The sequence below is a fragment of the Pristis pectinata genome, chromosome 1 (assembly GCF_009764475.1).
Source record: "Pristis pectinata isolate sPriPec2 chromosome 1, sPriPec2.1.pri, whole genome shotgun sequence".
Classification (NCBI taxonomy): Eukaryota; Metazoa; Chordata; class Chondrichthyes; order Rhinopristiformes; family Pristidae; genus Pristis; species Pristis pectinata.
The window spans coordinates 79,063,468-79,075,876 of record NC_067405.1 but is presented as its reverse complement, the minus strand read 5'-3'; the positions used below and the strand labels follow the sequence as shown (position 1 = coordinate 79,075,876).

At 42.6% G+C, this 12,409-nt stretch overlaps 1 protein-coding gene across 2 annotated transcripts in view; it reads left to right on the top strand.

Annotated features, from left to right (window-relative positions):
• ical1 (islet cell autoantigen 1-like) overlaps nt 1–12,409 on the top strand; it is a 109,372-nt gene continuing 96,963 nt past the window's right edge. The window contains exons 1-2 of one of the 2 annotated variants that reach the window (XM_052023452.1): nt 9–54; nt 11,202–11,526. In XM_052023452.1, the coding sequence (XP_051879412.1) occupies nt 11,478–11,526 (49 nt within the window). In that variant the 5' untranslated portion in view covers nt 9–54; nt 11,202–11,477. Of the gene's footprint in view, nt 55–11,201; nt 11,527–12,409 lie in introns of both variants that reach the window. The other variant, XM_052023459.1, reaches the window with a different exon arrangement.

The window sequence follows — 12,409 nt, the reverse complement described above, 5'->3', positions numbered from 1 at the left end:
GGAGGACTGGCCGGTCACATCCTGCTCGGGCGGCAATGAAGCGGACTTGGTGAGGTAAGCGGCGAGTGTTGAGGGAGCGCTCCGTTCGTTCCGTGTGAGCTGACACGCCAGGCAGCGGGGGTGGAGGAGGGAGGGTGGTGTTGGACGCCGCGGGCCCCGTCGAAGCGGTGGGCCCGCCGCGGACCCGCTCGGTTCGGTGCGGCCGGGGCCCGTGAGCGGCGGGAGGTGACGCTGCAAAGCTGGAGCAGGTGAACGCAGTTCCCCTCCCCCCGCCGGGCAGGGCCCGTCCCCTCGCAGGTTATCCCACCTGCTCCCAGACATACGGTCAGCAGAGACAGAAAGCAGCCAGTGAACCTGGAGCACCCTCAATGTCCGGGCCAATCTCCCTGGATTAATGGCCCTGAGGGAGAGCAGCACCCTGGTTCTGGGAGGGAAGGGGTTAAGGTCTGAGGTCCGGCGACAAAGACCAGGTTTGTGATTCGGGAGCCACAACACTGAGGTCTTTTAACTGATTCAAAGAGTTGGCACTTCCACAGTACATCTGCCCAGTCTCAAATGATGTGAAAACCCAGAACTAGTGGGGGATGGGCACAGAATCAGGTGGGTCATTCTGCTCCATGGTGATCTTCTACCCCAGTGTCACTCACCCGGTAACCCCTCAATTCAGAATCAGAGTTATTATCACTGACTTATATGACGTGAAATTTGTTGTGTTGCAGTAGCCGTACATAAAATTAATATAAATTACAAAATAAATAGTGCAAAAAAAAGGAGTAATGATATGGCGTTCATGGATCATTCAGAAATCTGATGGAGGAGGGGAAGAAACTTTTCCTGAATTGTTGAATGTGGGTCTTCAGGCTCCTGTACCACCTCCTCGATGGTAGTAACGAGAAGAGGGCACATCCTGGATGGTGAGGGTCCTTGGTGATGGATGCTGCCTTCTTGAGGCACCACCTCTTGAAGATGTCCTCCATTCAACCAGTCAAAATGCTCTCCATCGTACATCTGTAGAAATTTGTCCCGCCGCGGAAGTCCCTCCGCGGATGGATTCTGATGGGTCCATTACTGATCTGTACTTACTGTGGTCTCCCTATAAGGAAGTCGAGAATCCCGTTGCAGAGGTAGGTACAGAGGCCCAGGTCTTGAAGCTTGGTGATTAATATCTAGAGGATGATAGTATTGAATGACAAGCTGTAATCAATAAACAGCAGCCTGATGTATGTTTTGCTGTTGTCTAGGTGCTCCAAAGCAGAGCGGAGAACATGTGAGATTGCGTCTGCTGTCAATCTGTTGCGGCAGTAGGCGAATTGCAGTGGGTCCAGGTCCTTGCTTACACAGAAGTTTATTCTAGCCATAACCAACCTCTCAAAGCACTTCATTACGGTAGATGTGAGTGCTACTGGGCAATAGTCGTTGAGGCAGCTCACCCTGCTGTTCTTGGGCACTGGTATGATTGCTGCCCTTTTGAAGCAGGTGGGAACCTCAGACTGCAGCAGTGAGAGGTTGAAGATGTCCTTGAACACTCCAGCCAGTTGGTCGGCACAGGTTTTCAGTACCCGGCTAGGACATCACTGGGGCCTTGTGCCTGGCAAGGGTTCACCCTCTTGAAGGATGTTCTGGCATCGGCCTCTGTTGCTGGATGCTGTGGGGATTCACACAGCCGTAGTGTTATTCTCCCTTTCAAAGCGTGGATAAAAGGCATTGAGCTCATTGGGGAGTGAAGCATCGCTGCCATCCCTTTAATATTTAACAATCTTGTCTTGAATATCATGACTGAGCCTGCACAGCCCTCCTGGGCAGATAATTTAAAAGATTTAATGTATGTGTTTTTCCCAGGGAAGGGGAACTAAAAACTAGAGGGCAGTGGTTTAAGGTGAGAGGTTTAAAAAGGACCTGAGGGGCAACTTCTTCATGCAGAGGATGGTCCATATATGGAATGAGCTGCCAGAAGAAGTGGTTGTGGGAAGTACATTAACAACATTTAAAAGACATTTGGACAGGTACATGGATAGGAAGGGTTTAGAGGGATATGGACCAAATATGGGCAAATGGGACTGACTTGGTGGGCACCATGGTCAGCGTGGACGAGTTGAGCCAAAGAGCCTGTTTCTGTGCTGAATGACTCTGTGACTCCATTCATTACCCTCTGGAGAAGCCAGTTTCTTCTCAATTCCATCCTGAGTGGCTGATCCCTTATTCTGAGACTGTGACCTTGCTTCTGGGCAGTAGATGCTCTTTTTCCCACATGCACCTTTCAATCTCTGCATCTACCCTGTTAAGTCACATAGGAATTTTCTACAGTTAATGTGATCACCTCTCATTCTTCTGAATCCTGGAAAACATGGTCTATTTAATCACTCCTCATAGGACAAACCTGCCACCTGGTGAACCTTTGCTGTCCTCCCTCCAGTATGCTTACCTTAAGCAGGAGAGTAGACCTTTACACAATGTTCCAGATATGGTCCCACCAGAGCCGTCGATAACTCAAGCTGGGTACTTCTGCTGTTGTACTCAAATCCTCTTCCAATAAAAGCTAACGTACTGTGTGCCTTCCTCCTTGCTTGCTGTACCTGCAGGCTAGCTACCTGTAATTCATATACCAGGACACCCACGTGCACCTTTCAGTCTTTCGCCATTAAAGTGACTTGACCTATTTTTTTCTGCCAAAGTGGATGACCTCAGATTTCTCCACATTAGATTCCATCTGCCGTGGCCTTACACATTCACTCAGCCTGTCTATATCCCCAGAAGCTCCTCTGCATCTTTTTCATTCCCACACCTGTATCCTGTCACGAACCAGCAACAAAAGAAACACACTGAGCATGATTCAGTGTTAAAAACTATTTTATTAATCACTACTTATGATAATACGTAAAATAAAAGTAAAAATGTTAGTATGTTAGAATTCAAAAATGTTAAACCTCGAACGTTAACCCCAAAACTAAACTCGTCGTGTGTGTGTGACAAAGTCCAAAAATGGTTCTTAAAGTTCAGTTCCGCAAGCCATAAGGTGAAACATGAGCAAGGGCTTCTTCAACAACCACCGTTGTCTGAAGATAAGATGTAGATGTAGAAAAACATAGAGAGAGTACATACGAAATCCAAATGTTCCACGATGGAACCCAAACGACACTTCAGTGTTTACTCGGTAGTGACTTCCTCACCCCGAAAAGCATCCGAACCGTGGTCGTCCACATACAAATACCTGTTTCCTTCTACAGGTCAGCAACAAAGTGAACTCCACCGGATTACTTCCAACTTCCATACATGGATTTCAGTGGCAAACACAGTTATTGTTTCTCATCCATCGATAGAGAAAACAAGCAGGCTGGTGTCTCTCTCCCTTCTCTCTCTCTCCTTCTTCTTCTTCTGACTTCTTCAACAACGTCATTACGTCCTTTATCTTCTATTGACGTAAGCACACCCCACACACACATACACACACACTCTCTATCTTAAAGGGACTTTCACTGAGTCCGTAACACCTCCCACCTAAAAAAAAAATTTTCCCAAGAAAATTTTAACTGCGCATACAGTTAGTAATGTTAATAATTATCATGCTACACAACTACAGACTATCAGATTAGTACAGATACATGTTTCCCATTTAACATCGGGAAAGACAATCAGCAATCACATTATCTTTGCCTTTAATGTGAGTTATCATGAGATCAAACTCTTGCAAAATTAAACTCCAGTTTAACAGCCTTCTGTTCTTGTTTTTGACTCGGCTCAGAAACACCAATGGGTTATGATCTGTATACACAGTCAATGGTTTCTGAGCGGTGCAAACATATACACTGAAATGTTGCAAGGCTAAAACAAGTGACAGTAATTCTTTCTCTATGGTGGAATAATTCTTTTGATGCTCATTAAATTTCTTTGAAAAGTAAGCTACAGGATAGTCAATATCATCAAGGTCACCCTTCTGCAACAACACAGCTCCTGCAGCTTCATCACTGGCATCTACTGCTAATGAAAATGGCTTTCCAAAGTCAGGTGTTTTGAGCACAGGATGGTAGCATAAAATGGCTTTCAACTTCTCAAATGCTTCTTGACAAGAATCTGTCCAAACAAACTTTACTCCCTTCTTCAGAAGATTAGTTAGGGGAAGAGCAATATCAGCAAAGTTTTTACAAAATTTTTCGATAATATCCAACCATTCCCAAAAATCTTCTAACAGTCCTCGTACCTGTGGGAATAGGGAACTCAGATATTGCTTGAACTTTTGCCTGAACAGGAGCTTGCTTGCCTTGACCTACAACATAACCAAGATACGTCACAGTGGCATGGCCAAATTCACTTTTAGCCAAGTTAACTGTAAGGTTAGCCTTGGAAAGTCTTTCAAACAACCTTTCTAACGCAGAGATGTGATCTTCCCAAGTATCATTCCCAGTCACTAAGTCGTCAATGTAGGCATCTGTATGTTTTAACCCATGAATCACTAAATTAATCATTCTTTGAAATGTTGCCGGAGCATTTTTCATTCCAAATGGCAAAACATTGTATTCATACAATCCAGAAGGGGTTACAAAGGCTGAAATTTCCCTTCCTCTATCTGTTAATGGAACACACCAGTACCCTTTTAATAGGTCAATCTTTGTAAGAAATTTTGCCTTTCCCACTCTGTCTATGCAATCATCCACTCTAGGAATAGGGTAAGCATCTGACTTTGTTACAGCATTCACTTTCCTGTAATCTGTGCAATATCTAACAGTTCCATCAGGTTTAGGTACAATAACACAGGGCGAACTCCAATTTGAAGTAGAATGTCTAATAATATCATTTTCCAATATGTATTTTATTTCCTGATCAACAGGTTTACTTTTTTCCACATTCATTCGATATGGGTGTTGTTTGATTGGTTTTGCATCCCCAACATCAACATCATGGGTAATTATTGATGTTCTGTTTGGAACATCTGGGAACAGATTTTTAAATTTTAAAATTAATTCTCTCATCTGTTGTTTTTGTGAAACTTGTAAATGGTCTAACTTCGTTTCAAGGTTCTCCAGGATATTTTGGTTTTTTAGTTTCGATGGAACAATATTTGGTCTAAATTGGCCTTCCTCAACATCAACATCAGGCATTCTAGAAACAACCTTTACACCATCCACCAAGGCCACAACTGAATCCCTCTCATAATAAGGTTTTAGCATGTTTACATGACAGAGTTGTGTTTTCTTGCGTCTATCTGGTGTTTTGATTATATATGTTAGATCAGTCACTTGAGATTCAATAACATAGGGTCCAGAAAAACGAGATTGCAAGGGATTATTTTGGCTAGGGAAAAATACCAACACCTTTTGCCCCACTGCGAATGTCCTAGGCCGAGCATGTCTATCAAAATATGTCTTCATTCTTATCTGGCTTGTTTTCAGATTCTCTCTCGCTAGCTGGCAGACTCTCTCCAACCGAGTTTTAAATTTTTGGACATAGTCCAACAGACTCAAGTGCACTTCCTCATTAACCCATTGATCTCTCAACAACTCCAAAGGTCCTCTCACCCTATGTCCAAATACAAGCTCAAACGGACTAAATCCTATTGACTCCTGGATCGATTCTCTAACGGCAAACAAAAGTAAATGGATACCTTCGTCCCAATCCTTGGTGTTTTCAAAGCAATAAGTCTTCAGCATATTTTTGAGAGTAGAATGAAATCTCTCCAGAGCTCCTTGAGATTCTGGGTGATATGCAGATGATACAATCTGCTTTGCTCCCAGCTCATAGACTATTTGTTGAAAAATTTTTGACATAAAATTACTACCTTGATCAGATTTGATTTCTTTTGGCAAACCAAACAAGGTAAAAAATTTTACAAGAGCCTTTGACACCGTCTTGGCCTTAATATTTCTAAGGGGTATTCCCTCTGGAAATCTAGAAGTGGCACACATGATGGTTAACAAATACTGATTTCCAGTCTTAGACTTTGGTAATGGGCCAACACAGTCCACAATCACCTTCGAAAAGGGCTCACCAAAAGCAGGAATTGGTTTCAATGGAGCCACAGGGGGTTTTTGATTTGGTTTACCTACCATCTGACATGTGTGGCAGGTTCGACAAAACATCACCACATCTTTTCTCAAACCAGGCCAATAGAATTGTTTCAAGATCTTCCCTACAGTTTTATTCACCCCAAAATGACCACCCAAAGGCATACTGTGGGCCAGGTTTAAAATTTCATTCCTATAAACTTTTGGAACAACAACCTGATGAATAACTTCCCATTCCTCATTAACAGGAACATGAGGAGGTCTCCACTTCCTCATTAACACTCCATTTTTGACATAGTATCCAGTTGGCACTTTTTCAATCTCTTCACATGAGAGTGCTTTTTCGTTCAATTCTGTCAACTCAGGATCCTTTGTCTGTTCCACCATAAAATCCTTCCTCGACAAAGACAAATCTTTAAATTCAGGCTCACTATAAGGATGTTGATCCTCCAGTGAAGACAGAAAAGTCTCAGATAAGGCATCATAATTTTCTTCCTGTTTAGGACTGTCACAAGGAACCACATCAGACTGCACCGGACTGTCTGTCTTGGCTAATTCTCTAGCTCTAGCTCGAGTCACCGCACATGATGGGTAAACATCTGGATCATTCTCAGACTCATCAATCCTTGGTTTGGTTGTTAACCGTACCACAGGATCACTTTCTCCATCTGCAAGGTCACTTCCCAATAACAAAGAAACTCCTTCCACTGGCAAACTAGGTCTTATCCCTACCTCGACTGGTCCTTCTACGAACTTTGACTTTAAAATCACCCTGTGAAAAGGGACAGACATGGTCTCACCTGTAACGCCTCGTATTAGATTTACTTCACCAGTGTCACTTTCTTCACCAAAATTTAAAACACTGTCCAGCAAGAGAGATTGACTAGCCCCAGTATCTCTAAGAATTTTCACTGGCACCTGGGGTGACTCATCATTCAGTGAAACAAAACCCTCTGATACATACGAACGGAATTCTTTTCTCACCTCCTCCAACTTTTCCGCTTTTCCCTCTTGCAAGGACTGGTCTTTAACAGCATCTCCTAAACCTTTTGATTTTTAATTGCCTGAAAGCAAGCATTGGGCCCAGCTTCCTTCTTTTTCTTCAAAAGGGCACAATTAGATATCACGTGGCCAGGTTTCCTACAGTAATAACAAGTACGCTCGACAGGTTTCTCCAGCCCTGGCTTCTTTTCATCTTTTCCTTTTTGATTACCTCCCAATTTAATCTCCGGTTTACCTGGATTGTCTTTGTAACTCTTTTGAAAGGTTTTAGGTTGTCCGCATTTGGATTTATGGGTTAAAGCATAATCATCTGCCAACCTAGCAGTTTCTTGTAAAGTTTCCACTGCCTTTTCATTTAAATATGTTGTTAATTCAGCTGGAACACATCTTTTAAAGTCTTCCACTAGTATCAATTCTGTCAGTTTATCATAATCCCCATCTACATTTTTAGCCAGGCACCATCGTTCAAAACATATTCTCTTTCCATTGGCAAATTCCATATAAGTCTGATCTGCAGATTTCCTCAAGTCTCTGAATTTTTGTCTATAAGCCTCAGGGACCAATTCATAGGCCTTCAAAATAGCTTGTTTTACCTTGGTATAATCAGCTGCATCCTCAGCAGACAAAGCAGAATAAGCTTTTTGAGCTTTACCTTTAATCACACTCTGTACCATAAGAGCCCATCCTTTCCTTGGCCAGTTTGAACTCACAGCAACCTTTTCAAAATGTTGGAAATACTGATCAACCTGATCTTCTTCAAACGGAGGGACTAATCGAACCTCCCGCTGGCTGAAAAACCATCATCAGAATCAGATTCCGAACTCCTACGCTTCATTTGTAACTCATGCTGCCTCTGTTTTTCCTTCTCCTCTGCCTCAAACTTTAACCGAATTAGTTCCCGTTCCCGTTCAGCCTCTAACTTCATCCGAGTTAGCTTTTGTTCGGCCTCTAATTTTAACTGGGTTTGATCTCGTTCAGCGTCTAATCTCTTGTTCTCGTTCAGCTTCTAATTTATTTTGCTCTCGTTCAGCCTCTATCTTTGCCAGCTGCACCTGTGCCTCAGAAATTGCTATTTCACTGCCAGGAAACTGTTTTAACACTTCCTTCTCAAACACCTTCTTTTCCACATAATGGCCAGCTATCAGTCTCTGAATATCTGCCTTTCTCATAGACTGCTTTACTTCTGTAAGGTTTAGCCTTGTAGCAATCTTTATCAAATCATCCTTTTTCGCCACCTCCAATCCCTTTTGGGTTGGTGACTCCAAAAATGCCTTAATATCCATTGCTGCTGGTTTCCACACACACAAGCCAATTAAAAAGAATTTATCAGACCTCCCTCAAAAATCTTTGGATTGGATCCCAGACGAATCTCGTTAATCTGGGGAACAATCCCAGATGACACTCGTTAACCTTGGGAACTATCCCGGACCAGCCCCCAATTTTGTCACGAACCAGCAACAAAAGAAACACACTGAGCATGATTCAGTGTTAAAAACTATTTTATTAATCACTACTTATGATAATACGTAAAATAAAAGTAAAAATGTTAGTATGTTAGAATTCAAGAATGTTAAACCTCGAACGTTAACCCCAAAACTAAACTCGTCGTGTGTGTGTGACAAAGTCCAAAACTCCAGTTCCGGAATGGTTCTTAAAGTTCAGTTCCGCAAGCCATAAGGTGAAACATGAGCAAGGGCTTCTTCAACAACCACCGTTGTCTGAAGATAAGATGTAGATGTAGAAAAACATAGAGAGAGTACATACGAAATCCAAATGTTCCACGATGGAACCCAAACGACACTTCAGTGTTTACTCGGTAGTGACTTCCTCACCCCGAAAAGCATCCGAACCGTGGTCGTCCACATACAAATACCTGTTTCCTTCTACAGGTCAGCAACAAAGTGAACTCCACCGGATTACTTCCAACTTCCATACATGGATTTCAGTGGCAAACACAGTTATTGTTTCTCATCCATCGATAGAGAAAACAAGCAGGCTGGTGTCTCTCTCCCTTCTCTCTCTCTCCTTCTTCTTCTTCTGACTTCTTCAACAACGTCATTACGTCCTTTATCTTCTATTGACGTAAGCACACCCCACACACACATACACACACACTCTCTATCTTAAAGGGACTTTCACTGAGTCCGTAACAATCCACAGCAAACTTGGATATATTACATTTGATCCCCTCATCCAAATTATTAGTAGTAATTGTGAAGAGCATGTGCCCAAGCACAATCCTTGTGCACCCCAACCTGAAAATGACCCATTTATTTCTACTTTCTGTTTTCTGTCCTTTCACTAGTCCTCATTGTACAGTAGCATATTACCTCTATTGCTGTTTATTTTAATTTTGTTTTATTAATCTCTTGCTTAGCAACCTTCTGAAAATCCAAATACACCCCATCAATTGGTTTTGTTGTTACTTTGCTGTTACAGCCTCAAAAGCTTTAAACATATTTTGCTTTCGTAATTCACTTTGACTATGCCCAGTCCAATTATAGATTCCAAGTGCCCCAGTACTGCTTCCTTAATAGTAAATTCTAACATTTTTCCAACTACTGATATCAAACTAACTGGTATCTAGTTCCCTGTTTTCTCTCTCCCTCCTTTCTTAAGTAGTTTGCTACTTTCCAGTCTTGAGCGTTATTCTAGAATCCATGGAATTATGGAAAAAGACAACCAGTGCATCCACAATCTCCAGAGCCACCTTTCAACCCCTTCTGATGCTGGTCATCAGGCCCTGGGGATTTATGGCCTTTTAGTCCCATTCATTTCTTCAATACTAATTTTTAGCAATGCTAATTTCGTTGAGTGCCTCATTCACTCTAGAACTGTAGTTCTGCAGTTTTTCTGGAAGCTTTTCTATGACTTCCATGAAGATAGGCACCCTTTAATTTCTCTTCCAATTCTTTATTGCGGAACGTAATTTCTGAACTTTGCTGTTCCTTATGTTCTTGACTATGAACTCAGTGAATTCATCCCCACATTATTACCTGAGCTTGGAATATCAGAGATGATTTTGGGAACCACTTCTTTGTGAAAATGGTAATGAAAGTTTGGAATTTACCAAAAAGCTGTTGATACTGAGACCCAAAATGAAATGTTTGGAACTCACGTAGACTAAATATTTGTTAAGCAAGGGTTTGAAGTGATTTGAAACCAATGTAGCAGTTATGGTACATGTTAGGCAAGATCTAATGGAATGATGGAGTATTTTCAAGGCATGCGAGCATTTGAAAACAAGAATGAAAATTTTGAAAATTGAAGTGTTGTTTAACTTGAGAGCCATTACAGATTAGGAAGCACAGGAGTGATGAGTGATTGGGACTTAAGAATGGGGGCATCAAAGTTTTAGATGAGCTCATGGAGGACAGAAGGTCACTAGGAGAGTATTGGAATACTCTGGATGACCTCAAATTTATGGAGGATATAATGAGCTAACCCAGCCAACAATGCTTAGGATTGGTCAAATCCGAAGATATCAAAGGCATGGTTGACCAGCTGCTAGTGAGCTGAAGTTAGGCAATAACATAAATGGAAGAGGTGATAGGCATCCCTTGTGATGCCGTGAATCTAAGTCTGAAGCTCATCTTGGGGTCAAATATGATATGGTTGCAGAATTGTCTGTTGTGATTTCAGTCTTTCCGGGGTAGGATGGAGTTGGTGAAGGAATGGTGTTTGTGACGGGGTGGAGTATAATGATTCCAGTTTTCCTGCTTTTAGTTGGAGCAAATTTCTGCTCATCAAGTCCCGGATGTTGGAGAAACAGTTCGGCAATTCAGAAGTGGTGTGAGTGGCAAGAAAGGTGGTGATGAGTTAGAGCCCAGTGTCATCAGATACACATGGAAGCTGATGCTGTGTTTTACTTTGAAGTTGTTGAGGGTCAGCATAGAATTATCCTAAGATCTGGGCTACTTATGACAGGTATCATGAGGCACTTAAAAAAAATACCCACAATACTGTGTCTGCAAAGTCCTCCAAATTGACTGGAAGGATAAGTGAACCAGTATCAGAGTCCTCCCCCAGGCTAACATCCCCAGCACTGAGGCCCTCATTATTCTCAATCAGCCCTGTTGGGCAGACCAGGCCACGTCACTCACTTGCCTGACACCAGACTCCCAAAACAGACGGTCTATCAAGGGAAAAGATTACTAGGCAAACAGAGGAAAAGATTCAAAGATATGCTCAAATATCCAACAGCCCCACCGACTCCGGTGTATCTCTGCTCCAATGACCAGTCAAAGTGCAGAAGGAGCATTCGGGATGGTATGGACAACCTCAAGTTGGGAGCAGAGTGTGTAAATGGTGGAAGGAGTGCACACCCTTACAAGCCATCCACCCGTCCGTCAGGCACCTCCTGCCCCATCTGTGGGGAAGTCTACAGTTCCCACATTGGCCTCAGAACCAGCGGAACTGGAGTAGAAGTATGTCATCCTTGATCCTGAAGGATTGCCTGAGAAGAAGAGAGAACGACAAATGAAAAACTGGAGCCTGACCAGAGGTGGATCTTGGGCAGATACCAAAGGTAATGATGTTAGTGAGGGGAGGTTGCAGGAGGTTCTCTGTCTGTGACTGGATAGATTAGACTGGAACTAGAAGGATGTGGTTCTACAGAGGAACTGCATGCTGTTGTTGTAAATTCACCTGCTTTTGTTTTCCTTCTTACTGTATCGTTGGCTCAGTGTGTTTCTGATTTGCCAACACTTTTTCACTGCAGTGGTTAAATTACCAGACTAGTGGTTCAATCCCACCATTGCAGCGGTGGAATTTAAGATAAATATCTGGAATTTACTGAAATAGTCATTAGAAATGACAGCCACAGTCCTACTAGATTACTGTAAAGCTCCATCTGGTTCATGAATGACCTAAGAGAAAAAAAATCTGCCATCTTTTGTTGAAATTCCAAATGTTAGTCTGAAATGCTTTCTGAAGCCATTTCAGGAGGAAGTGGGGATGGCAATAAATGCTGGTGTGGCAAATGCCAGATCCTGAAGATGAGAGAAAAAGATTACTGTTGCTCCATGTTAGTCATTTGCAAATTTGACTTATTTGAGTTGTGTTTCTTTATTCAAATTATTGATTTAAGTAAGAAATTTGGACTGGACTCCACACTGTCCTCAGATAGCCTTACTTTAACATTATATGCTCTACATTGCAACCTTGCACAACTCCTCCAGTGGCTTGCATTGGGTTATACAGCACAGAAATGGGCCCTGCAGCCCAACTGGTCCCTGCTGACCAAGATTCCCATTTAAGCCAGCCCCATCTGCCTGCGTTTGGACCATATCCCTCTAAACCTTTCCTATCCATGTACCTGTCCAAGTACCTTTTAAATGTTGTTAATGTACGTGCCTCAACCACTTCCTCTGGCAGTTCATTCCGTATACTGATCACCCTCTGGGTGAAAA